The sequence below is a fragment of the Mya arenaria genome, chromosome 2 (assembly GCF_026914265.1).
Source record: "Mya arenaria isolate MELC-2E11 chromosome 2, ASM2691426v1".
In the NCBI taxonomy this organism is placed as follows: Eukaryota; Metazoa; Mollusca; class Bivalvia; order Myida; family Myidae; genus Mya; species Mya arenaria.
The window spans coordinates 37829173-37842446 of NC_069123.1; the positions used below are offsets into that span (position 1 = coordinate 37829173).

Genomic DNA, 13274 nt, shown 5'->3' on the forward strand with positions numbered 1-13274 from the left:
CCATCATCAATCCACATGCAATACATATCACAAAATACTTTAACCCATATTCCGCTCCAGTGCAATACGGCCATATACCACTCTTGTGATGTCGGTACGCCACTCTTCTATCTGCTGTTGTAGAACCGAGCGTTCACGACGTAAAGCATCCAGAGAGTCGTAAGAGGTCTCCTTCTTCGGAGTCAAATTCACAAGCTCCTCTTGTATTTCCTTGTTCTCCTCCACTAGAGACTCAATGGCCTCTTGAACTTTTCGCGAAGCCTTTGTCTTCGGTCGAGCGCCATTTTCTGATGCCGCCATTTTTTTAAGTCAAATACTGGACGTCTGGATGGGACGAAATTAAACTGAACAATGACCAGATCGGATTAACACCTAAGCGACTAACATTTTAGGCTAAAATGTGGTAACTGCGATTTGATCCGGATATGGTGGAATGTCATATTTGATTCTGGTAGTTTTTTGTAGATTTTGATTTTACTCGGCTTGTGCCTTGTGGTGTCCGAATCTGCAAAATTCTACTTGAGTCGAATACAACCTACTGGATCAAAATGCAGTACTTATAACCCTATTATGTACAAAACCTGTTACCACGTGGACAGAGCATCTTTAACCTACAGGGCCATTGTAACTTTGAACAATCATTGTAAAAGACAACTACATACATGTACAAGATGCTTAAGGAAGTAGTTTGGAAAAATTTAGAATTATTTTCTCCGTCTTAATTTGTATGCATTAGATAACTCAATAAATGCAGCAGTTGGCCATTCTTATATTGTCCTCAGTCACTGTCCGGATAGCTCCCTATCTCAATAGATACAAAAGGTTGTAGGTTCATGATTCCCTGGTCCAATATGTCATACAGAAAGAAGATGTTGAATGTAGAATCAAGAAGCTTTCTTTTCAGGCACTCCAAATTGAATAGTACTGTAACATTTGGAGTGCCAAAAATTTGTTGGATTCCTAGGCAACAGGTATCAGGTGTTGCAGTACATTTGGAAAATACTTTTCACCCGTCCTTGTAAATCTAAAAAAGCTTTCATTTCGCAAAAGAAGTTCATATAACTAAATTAAGGTTGCTAAATCAGAGTTTGAATAATTTTGAAAACTAGATGTGCCTTTAATTGCAGCAATTTGAACTCTAACTCATAATGTCAATTAAGCTGGTTATGCAATACTGCAATTCCTTGGTGTTGGGATTGCTTTATTTACTTGAATAAACAAACAGTTCTTGTGTTGGAAAGTACAATGTATTAACATGCATTTTTCTTGCCCTGACTCCATCCAAGCCTTAAATCTTAGATCAACATGTATTTGGGGCTATGTGTAATATCAATGAGAACTATAAATTATGTTCAATTTAGTGCCACTTATGATATTTCATTCCACATACAAAAACACTAACATGTTCAAACCAATATCCTATGTTATGATAAAACCATTGCCAAGTTGGTACACAGCTGGACTTGTTTTGCAGTTACTTTGAAAATCTTCAAAAGCTAAACTGAACAAGACTTGAGCAAAAAACTCACAATACCAAAAGGGGTTTTAAAGACTTATGAGATCATTCTCACATCACCTATACCATTAGTTCTTATCTACAAACTTAAGTCAACATAATTATTGATGTTTTACATAAATATTGCAATGAGTAAAACATATTGCAATAAGTGCCAATAACATAGCAATCAAGTATGATCACTATAGGCCTTAAACATGAGATTTCAACATTTTCCTGATAAACAATAAATAATTTTACTTAACAATTTTCTCATTTTTTACACAAGCTGAAAAAATAGTCTCTTTTTGAATACTTCACATATTTCATGGCTTTCATCATTCAAATGTTTAACATTTCGCTTGTTATTTCAATATTCAATGATTGTGTAAACATTCATAAATGATGGTTAAAATTAACATTCATGCTAATCATTCCTACCAAAAGCACCTGACTGACCAATCAGTATCCAATTTTGGCAGGGCTTATTGGTGGTTCATTGAAATCAACCATGACCTCCCACAATCTGCACTGATCAACAGTAGTTAATGAATTGTTTCAATTGTTCTTATTTTCATAAAATTAGAAAATACAACTGCAGTGAATAAAATTTATTCCTCATCACTGAGAGAAAGTTTAGAAAAATGAACGAAGCCGAGTTACATCTAGTAGGATATCAAATCCTACAAATGTATTCATCATTTTTTATAACCGTATTTAGTAAATGTTAAATTTTTGTATGTCTAAAAAGTTTCATTTTTTGGTATATCAAAGAACATTTGTGTGTATAAATTTGATGATATTTTGTGATTCATTTAATTTCATTCCTGTTTCATTTAGTGTTCAATCCCAAGCTTTCTTGTTCACATTTAAGTGCAAGAAAAGTCACTGATCTGAATAAATTCATTATAATGTAAGGTCACATAAAAGATATATTGTGCTTTTTAAAAATAACATTTTTTCATCTGTTTAAAATTATGTCAACTGAAGTGCATTGACATTTTATTATGAGTTTAAAGCTGCACTCTCATTTTGACAACTTTTTAAATTTTTGTCTTTGGAACGACAATACCTAGTAATCTTTTTTAATGGAAAAACACAACTGCTATTAATTTGTTTTATCAATGCCATGGTGATGGTTTATCACAATGTCATGTACTTACACTGAGAGTGGCTCCAAGATGTTTCTATGCACATAGGTAAACAATCATCTTATTCACAGATGCTGTGCACATATCCATATATTTGGCTTCATTTAGAATGAAACTTCATAAATAAGTATGCGCATATTTGATATTTTTTTATCTCCATTTTGCAAAATTGAAATCACATGAGTTTTTCAAACGAACTTGTATTGCTTGAAAATTAACGTGTCAAATTAAAAATGCTACCCTCGGTAAGATGAAACTAAATCTGTTTGATGGTGGTAAGCATTCAATGGCGGCTTTATTGATAAATTTCCTCAATAAAGCACTATGAAATTCACATCATCAGCATCTGGAAGTAGTGATAACATACATGTCAACATACATGTCTGAATCATTCCGCTGCTCTGATCAGAGTAAATTTTGAGGTCAATAAGTAGACTGGTACCCTGATTTACTTTTCTTCAAAAATATAAAGTTATACAGGTACGCGGCATATGGTTTTTAGTTAACATTAATAGTATTTGAACAATAAATACCAAAAATCATGTTGTATTTAAAAAATTGCTAAGTGTCATGCGATGATTAGTTAAAAAAACTTTGTATCGAAAAGAAAAAATCACGGAAACATGCAAATTATGTCGAAAAAAAGATTAGGGACCGACTTCGGAATACCAACATTGTATACAAAGGATAAGACTACTTTTTTTAAACCAACTTTCCTGGTTGTTTTCTACTTTTACCGCACGCTTTATTCGCTTTTAATACGTATGAATTCACAAGACATTTCGAATGCGCGACGGGCACCACGGTTAGCTGATACTAATTTCTTTTCGGATAAAAGCGAAAGAGGGTACCAGTATATCAATACAGAGCATTGAACGGGAAAACCTCGATGCGTACTTTTCCAATATGTTCATATTCTTATTGCATATAATCTGACCGTATGCAAGAACATTCATGTGGTTAACCCGATTAACTCACTCGCTACGTATGCATTTATTGTGCTTCATTAAAAGAACATTCAGTTAGCTTGAATTGTTAGGAGAACTATTTTTATTGGATGTTGTGATTGTAATCAGTTCTGATACTACTTTGATTATTAAAATTCGCTAACGGCAATCCAATCAAAAAACAGCGTATGAATACATTACGTCACATTTTTAGTGCCCTAGTCCAAAAATCACTGGGATTTGAAAGCGGGCTTAACATTTGAAACAGTGCAATATCAATTTTATTTTACTGATAAACCTCAATAAACAACCAGAAAGCATATAATAAAACCAAAGTATAAAAAAACCTGGTTGTAGTGGGGATTGAACCCATTCCAGTCCAGTCAAGGAAAGAATAGAAACAAATAAATACTCACTGTTGGGATGAATGTCTCTTTACTTAATAAGCATGCACAAATTGCTAATAAACCATGGAATTTATTAAGGTAATAATAGACTTAAAGCTGCACTCTCACAGATTGAACATTTTGACAACTTTTTTACTTTTTGTCCTCGAGCGGAAATATGAAAATCTACGATCTGATTTATTGTCAGCAATCTTATATTACTGGTTTGCAGATATTTACGCATACCATTCTCTTTCCAAGACAAAAAATCAAAAAGTTGCAAAAATGGTATGTCTGTGAGAGTGCAGCTTTAATGGGACTTTTTTTAAGAGTATTTTTACGAATTAATTGTGCATACGTTCGTAGATCCCATTGGAAGTCAGGCATTATGAAACAGTGAGTTGAGCATTCTGTTACACGTGTTTGAAACATGATAGAAACTGATTATAAATCTATCACGTTTTCAATTGCTGTTGAAATTGATTCCAAGATGCAATTATCTGGGTGCAATTATTTATGATTGCGAAACATAAGACTGTTTATGTTCCAATTCTTTAATATGTTGAAAAACTCTCCCACAGTTAAGTTTGGGTACCAAGTTCCATGGAATTGCTTCCATATTCGTATTGTAATTTCATCATACCGATTTTTATCAGCTGTTCTCAGACTGTTCACTTCCAAGTTAATCACTAGTTTATTCTATGGATGCTTTGGTGAAGAAAACAAAGTTGACATAAATTGCTTTGGGTTATCGGAAACGGAGGTAATTACAATAATTTCTACTGCCTTGAATTTCCAAGAAATCTTGAAGAAAATTGTACAAAAAGTTTCCAGCTTAAAAATAGTTGATGACGATAAAGTAATTATCTGTTCTTTAGGGAAATAAGAGTAATTTTCTGGAAAAATAATACCACATTTGTGCCAGAAATTGTGTATTTTTTATCTTAATTGTTTTTAAATTTGGCCTATCATTTTTTATTCTTTTTGGTGTTCAGGTTCTGAGAAGGCCTAGGAAGTCCAATTTCTTATTTTTTTATTTGTTATTGCAGTGTTGTGTTTTGATACCAGTATATAGTTTAAACTTGTCGATATCTGATATCTCAAATTTTTCTGATGATGCCAAATTTATTTCCTGCTTTTAATTTTTTTTCTTCTGTTTTTATATTAAACAAATTCGCTTATGTTGATTTTTCTTTCTGGTATTTTTTCGAGGGAGGTTGTATGTTTATTTTACCATATTTTTGTCACGCCATGGGCATTAGTCCCAGTGAGAGTTTCTGTCTAGTAAATCACAGACTGAATGTAACCCTGGTTAAAGTAACCCTGGTGCTTTACACTGGCATACTGGACCATTTAACGACCTTGTTGCAAGATATTGAGCATTTTTGTGGCAAGGCTAGGAATCAAACCTGTGGGTTGAAAGTCAAGTGTTTCACTACTTGACCATGGATCGGCCACTTAGAATAAAAAGTATTAAAATGATTAGTATATATGGCCTACATTTAAAAACAATAAAGTTTACATTGTTTAGTTGGCAGAAAATCCTTGTTGCCCTTAAACTCTTAAGCTAAAGTGATATTCCTTGACTCTATCGACACTGTCATCAATTGCTTTCGAGGGTACAGCCACTGTGCAAAGTAATACAGAAACATCCTGTTTCGCCATTGTTTATGCTGTGAAGATATGAACAAAAGAACAAACACAGTCAAATTAAAAATCGTAAAGAATATTTGGCTTTGCATTGCTCAAGTTGGCTACCATTGTTTTACACGGTTGAACCGCTGGGTAGGTTTTACCAGGGGTGGTTAAATAACTACTGAAGCATCTTAAGTTAAAATTGTCCCTTTATCTGAAGTTCATCAAATTCCTCAACTGTTTTCTTTTACTGGTAAAACGTTTTATCTCGAATGCATATTTTGGAAGGAAAATAAGGATATTTAAGTTTTCAAAAAAGGAAACAGGAAACATCATCTTAAAGCATCAGTTATATAAAGAAATATAACAATCATATTTTACATTTTTACATATTTTTGTCATATGCCCCTGAAGTAAATTTAAAAAACTAAAACATTATCACGTTGGGTCATTTGATACAGGGGTGTATCAGCTTATTTATTATTATTGTTTAGTGGTGCAGCACGGAATTAAACCTGCGACCCCTGGATTGACCGGCATGTGTGTTACCACTAGACCATGGATCTGCCACTCATTTGACGTAATCAATGTCAAACATTTATATAACAATTCATCTTTGGTGCAATTATATGTTATAGAAACATTTTGTGGAAAATAAGTTGCAAATACAAACCCCAAGGGCATGAATTATGTGGACATATTCCACAAGTAAGAAGTGTCTCAGAAGTTTGGATATGAGGTCAGTGTCTCGGGGATACATCCTCGTTCTATTCTGATTGAATCAGCTGAGAAGTTCTGCAACTGGGAATATTTCTGTGGTTCTGTGAGGCTTAACAATGTCTCACAGTCGAATCAATTTGATGTAAAACACTGTGTGTAATATAGGGTATAACGCAATTTTGCTTCTATAAGTTTTAAATAAGATAAAACAACCTATTTTTAAAACAACTTATTTTTTTGAGAAAGCTAAGTTATTGTGATATGTGACCTTAGTGTTATATCATGATGTGCGCAAAAAAGTTAACCTTGACCATTATTCCAATAACGCCAAATGAAAATTAATACAATGATGCCAGAGCCAATACAAACACATGTAGCAATTTTTATGGCCAATAACTCAGACTTAAATAAATGTTGAGTTATGCCCCTTTTCAATTTGCTGTAGTGCCCATGTATATTAATCATGGTCACCATTGGGTATTGTTTGTAATTCCTGGCCGGACTGTCATCAAGATTTGTATTGTAGGACAAGTTGTTACTACAAATGGTAAATTATCTTATATCTGATTTTCATATTTTTGTCTGCAAATGATCTGACAAGAAGTTCTTTTAATAACAATTTACATAATTAAGCATCTCCATTCCTGGATGCTTCATTTAACCAGTTCTTTTACTTTATTACCATTAAGCTACCATTTAATCATTTGATATTGTTGCATTAAGTATGAGTACATAGGACTGTTTGGGTGATCAATACGCAATCAAGTATCGAGACGCCGGAATATTCCATACCTCCCTACATGGAGAGCTCTCGTAATGTCTGCCGATGACAACTCCATTTACAGAGCTTCTGATGTTTGTTTATAATAACTCCTTGATGGCATTTCGCCATTGGCCCTATTTATGGTTAATGTGTATGATTTGGAGGCCGAAAATGTGTTTTTTTCTGCTGCGGTCATTGTCTGATGATTTACTCTTCAGTTCTCATATTTTCCGACGTATTATTGTCCAATATTGTTCGAAGTGTTATTCTTGCTAGTCTCAAATTATTGTATTTCTGAAAAATTGCAATAGATCATCCGGGTATATATGATAAATTGACAGAATAAAAGAAGGTTACGTTGAACATTATATATTTAATTAAAACCATTATATAGAGTGTGACATGAAACAAATTGGAGACAAATATGATATTCGTGTTGCTATAATGCTATAAAAATCTGTTTTTAAAGTTTTTTTGTCTGTTTACATAAGGTTACAAAATGTTACAATCTTTTCCTCTTTTTCAGATGGCGATTTTGAAGTCCTTAAAGATAACAACGTTCTTGGGAAAATGGCCGCAGGTCGAGCGTTTGGTGAACTGGCTATTCTGTATAACTGCACAAGAACAGCATCGGTCAGAGGTACACTGACTTACTTTTCTGAAGTATATATTATTGTTCAGTATGATTGTCGAGTCAGCTATATGAGCCACTCTCGAGTTTATTTTCTATGATATAACCAGAACTAACCCCCTATTTATAAAGCATCTTAGGATAAATTTTCAACTTAGTAGAAAAAATGAACGTTTTCCTAAGCTGAATTTAAAGACAATAAACAATGTTTTTACATAAAAAAGTATGAAAGTATTCAAGACATCACTGACCATCACTGTATTCGACTGTTTAAAGACATATTCTATAATGATTATAGATACATGCATATACTTAATATATGTGGCAGTTGAAACTTAGTACTGCAAAAAAACTTATTCCTTACATTTGCTTGTTGATATTTAAGGTCTTCATAGCCCACAATACAATAAGCCCTTTTTCACCCATAGCACCCTGTCCTTTTCAAAAGCTAATATATGGAAATCAATATGTCGAAACAACAAGACATGCATCTTTTGGATGACTTTAGCATGACCAAAATACCTTTTATAATGCAAATCAGAGAATAATTTCCCATCCCAGAAATATTTTTGTTTGTTTGATAGATTCTTGTTTAGATTTAAATGTGCTATTTTGTCTTGTCTTTGGCTTTGTTTCAAGAAATAAATCATTCAAAAATGATATTTTAGAAGTTGCATGCAAAGTTGCCAGACAATGGTAGGCATATTGTCAAGTCATTTTCGAACTGGGATTGGACAAGATATATTTGTATGTTTACTTCAGCATCTGCCTCTGGAAAGATAAAGAACGCCCACCTGAGCATAATTGTATCTAACATTTACCCCTCAGTAGCGACTATATAAGGCACATCATTGTAAATATAATATTTATACCTTTTTTGTGCTTTCAAATTATCACTTTTATTCAACTATGCCAGAAATGGTCATAATTATTCACGGTTTTCATCTATTCATTATCACGATATATTATTTTCATGCGACATTTACAGGAAAAAATGTCTTCTTTTTTTTTTTATAAAAGAACGTTATTTGCCTTTTTAGACTATGTGTCATCTGAAACTATGTTGATCAAGTATCTTTGGTAGTTAAGTTTTTAGCTTTTTTGTTCACAGAGTTAACAGTGACTCAAACTTTCCCATTGACATAAATTATTGTTACATGCAAGATAATATATTAGACTTATGCACCAGTCAATTGTAACCACGGCCCCCCCAGGTCCGGGGTGTTTTTACCTTTCAGGTGGCCCCGCAGTGCCGGGTTAATGCTGTGGTTTTGTCTTCGCTTGAAATATAGCGGGGAATGGGCCTTATCTAGGGTCCCTTGGGTGCGGGGGCATTTGGCGGGGATTTTACCATCTGTTCGTCCCCGCAGGGCGGGTATTTTAGCTGGGGTTGGCTGGACAGAAAGTCAAAGTCCCCGCTATTCCCCGGACCTGGGGGGGGCGTGGTTACAATTGACTGGTGCATTACTAGATAAGTTTTGATTCAAATGACAAGATACATAATTATATTTTTATGAAGCAAGGCCATAATTCTGTCTTTAAAGGGGCTGAATACCAGATGGTCCCAAAATCGGCTAATACATTATTTCCACAAAACAAGTCTAGAATTGTCAATAGGAGCTAGTATGAGGCCGAAAGTACATCATTTTACATGATTTAATTAATGTTTTGTCGCTCCCTCAGCTGTGTTTACCCGTTGAAGAATAGTGCTTAAAGGTTTCCCAGTTAATAGTACTGTTGGGAATCGGTTCCAGTTTTACTATCAATAATCGGTTCCACTCAAGTAACCGATTATCGATAGTACAATCGTGTTTTTTTTTAAAATACTAGATAAAACCTAAAGTGAAGTTTTATTCATGCACATTATTAAACTCTTAATCATTATCTGCATATACGTGATGTCTATGATTAAAGTTATTAAGTGTTATATAAAAAATAGTTCATTTTTATTTGCTCATTGTGGCTTTCATCAGCCATTTTGTTAAAGATAACATCTGAACACCTACTTATATTTTTTTCAATTTTTTTTTTCGATGATCGATTATAACCAAATACAATCGATTGTCGCGGATTTCAGGCCCAACCAATCGATTTTCGATTATAATCGATCATCGGAACATCACTAGTTAATAGTGTGTATATTTAGTATGTGAAACTCACATACTTAGTGCAGATACATATGTAAACTGACGATATTAACTGGGGTTTACGCAATTGACAGTTACTTTTGAATTGGAAAAATAAGGCCAAAACTGCGAAATATACAGGTTTTGTAAGCAAATTTGTTATACAGCTGTCATCAGTCACTAGGATCTAATGCGTTGTACACAATGATATAAATTTTATGTAAGTTCTTGACAATTTTTATTTTCTTGCATGTAAAATGTGTCATCTGATGTCTTATAGTTCCTTTAATATTTGTCAAATTATGGCCCTTGATTTGCTTAGAGAAATGAATGAGCACTGACATCCCCACTTGTTGTTTTGTTTGTTTTAATTCGAGGATGTTGTAATATATCTATTTCACATTTTTGTGCTGTTAACAAAGAAGGAATTTGAAACAACTCATTACTTGAATAATCTAAAGATTTTTTAATTAATTCCACATCACATGTTTGCCGAGATACACAATTCACCAAGTGCAATAGTTCTGCTCTTTGACTCTTGTATCAGTTTAAGTAAAGGTTTTGACAGCTAGGGTTGTTTTTTTTTCAACATTTCTAACATCCAATTTGTAAAACATGAAAAAACCTGTGCTAAGTATATTTTATCAGCCAACACATGGTACATCTGAGGCTAGACGGATTAAGGCAAATTAAATGTTGGGAGACATTTCATTAAATTATAGATCCGAATTGACAAGTTTGACATATCTTGCATTAAAATTTGCTGATAAATGTTGTGAAGGTCATATATACCTGACCATACAAATCGGTAAATTTCAATTATGAACTCTGTAATAAAAATTGTGAGTTTACAGGGGGTGACAACTTGGCAAATAAATATATTGAATTTAATTCATCACAAATAAAAACTAATTTAATCTGAAAAAAAAACTTCTGTAGTTTTATTACTTTGATAATATATAATCACAGTTTTATTAATTATAACAGGTTCTACAGCGTTGCTGCTCCTTCTGTTACTCTTTGCAACTTTCTGAAATGGCCTCCTATTTTCCCACAGGGGGCAGAAACATTTTTAACCCGGTTTTCAACGAAAACCGGGTTATTCCAATGAGGTTGTCGTTGGGCGGGCGGGCGGACAGGCTGGTCACTGTTACTAAAAATAGAAAAATGGTTTCTGCCCAATAACTTTAGTTAGCATTGATAGATATTGACGAAACTTGGTGTGTAAGTTGCTTATGTGAAGAGCTAGCTTGGGATTGCTTTTGATTGGGGCGGGGCTAAGGTCAAGGTCACTATAACTTAAAATAGAAAATGGTCAAGGTCACTGTTACTTAAAATAGAAAAATGGTTTCTGCCCAATAACTTTAGTTAGCATTGACAGATATTGATGAAACTTGGTGTGTAAGTAGCTTATGTGAAGAGCTAGCTTGGGATTGCTATTGAGGGGGAGGGGCTAAGGTCAAGGTCACTGTTACTTAAAATAGAAAAATGGTTTCTGCCCAATAACTTTAGTTAGCATTGATAGATACTGATAAAACTTGGTGTGTAGGTAGCTTATGTACAGAGCTAGCTTGGGATTGCTTTTGAGTGGGGAGGGGCTAAGGCCAAGGTCACTTACTTAAAATAGAAAAATGGTCAAGGTCACTGTTACTTAAAATAGAAAAATGGTTTCTGCCCAATAACTTTAGTAAGCACTGACCGATATTGATGAAACTTGGTATGTAGGTAGCTTATGTACCAATAAGCTTGGGATTGCTTTTGAGGGGGGTGGGGCTAAGGTCAAGCTCGCCTGTTACTAAAAATAGAAAAATGGTTTCTGCCCAATAACATAAGTTAGCATTGATAGATATTGATGAAACTTAGTGTGTAGGTAGCTTATGTGAAGAGCTAGCTTGGAATTGCTTTTGAGTAGGGAGGGGCTAAGGTCAAGGTCACTATTACTAAAAATAGAAAAATGGTTTCCGCCCAATAACTTTAGTAAGGATTGACAGATATTGATGAAACTTGGTGTGTAGGTAGCATGTGAAGAGCTAGCTTGGGATTGCGTTTGAGTGGGGAGGGGCTACGGTCAATGTCACTGTTACTTGAAATAGAAAAATGTTTTTGCCAAATAACTTTTGATAGCATTGATAGATATTGATTAAACTTGGTGTGTGGGTAGCTTATGTAAAGAACTAGCTTGGGATTGCTTTTGAGGGGGGTGGGGCTAAGGTCAAGGTCACTGTTACTAAAAAATTTAAAAATGGTGTCCGCCCAATAACTTTAGTTAGCATTGATAGATATTGATAAAACTTGGTGTGTAGGTAGCTTATGTACAGAGCTAGCTTGGGATTGCTTTTGAGGGGGGTGGAGCTAAGGTCAAGGTCACTGTTACTAAAAATAGAAAAATGGTTTCTCCCAATAACTTTAGTTAGGATTGATAGATATTGACGAAAGTTTGTGTGTAGGTACTAGTAGCTTATGTGAAGAGCAAGCTTGGAATTTCTTTTGAGGGGGAGTGGGGTCAAGGTCACTGTTACTAAAAATAGAAAAATGGTTTCTGCCCAATAACTTTAGTTAGCATTGATAGATATTAATGAAACTTAGAGTGAAGGTAGCTTATGTGAAGAGCTAGCTTGGGAGGTGGGGTCAAGGTCACTGTTCCTAAAAATAAAAAAATGTTTTTCTGCCCAACAACTTAGTTAGAATTGATGGATAGTGATGAATCTTAGTGTGAATATAGCTTATATGAAGCTGCAGATTGAACTTGCTCATACAACAAATTAATTGGCTATAATTTCTGATTGCCCATAACAAAAACCTGGTTTTGTCGCATTGCGGCGCTTCTAGTTTATTCTAATATACTATTTGTATATATACTTTATATATATATAAACATATAGGCTAGAATTTCTTTAATTTGTTTCTGCCCCTTGTGCATTTTCCTTCTTTTTTGAAGAAAATAGTTACTGATTTATGGAAAAAAAAATTGTTAATTTTGTTTACTAATTATTTTGTAACTTCAAATTGGTGCATACTAGTCTATAGAAACATTGCGGACTTTAAATTTTTCCACAATTTGAAAGTACAATACAGGGCTTATTTCATGACAAGTTTATTAAATATGTCAAAGACGTTAAAAAAGTGTTCGTTCAGATAAAACATTGTTGTTATTAAATGATCTTTAACTGATGTTCAAGAGACCTTTTTTCCTGCTTTTTAGCTCCACTGGCCGAAGGCCATGGAGCTTATGTCGTCACAGATTGTCCGTCGTGCGTGCGTGCGTGCGTGCGTGCGTGCGTGCGTGCGTGCGTGCGTGCGTGCGTGCGTGCGTAAACTTTTACTTTAAACGACATCTCCTCTGAAACTGATAAGCGGATTTTGACAAAACTTCACAGGAATGTTCCTTTGGTGGTCCTTTACCAAAATTGCTCAAATGGT

The 13274-nt window shown here is 34.2% G+C and overlaps 1 protein-coding gene across 6 annotated transcripts in view; it reads left to right on the forward strand.

The window, feature by feature from the left end:
• Positions 1–13274, forward strand: part of LOC128207423 (cGMP-dependent protein kinase 1-like) — a 61607-nt gene that overhangs the window by 12013 nt on the left and 36320 nt on the right. For all 6 annotated transcript variants that reach the window (XM_052910339.1, XM_052910347.1, XM_052910365.1 and 3 more), the window contains exon 4: positions 7624–7737. In XM_052910339.1, the coding sequence (XP_052766299.1) occupies positions 7624–7737 (114 nt within the window). The remainder of the gene's footprint in view (positions 1–7623; positions 7738–13274) is intronic.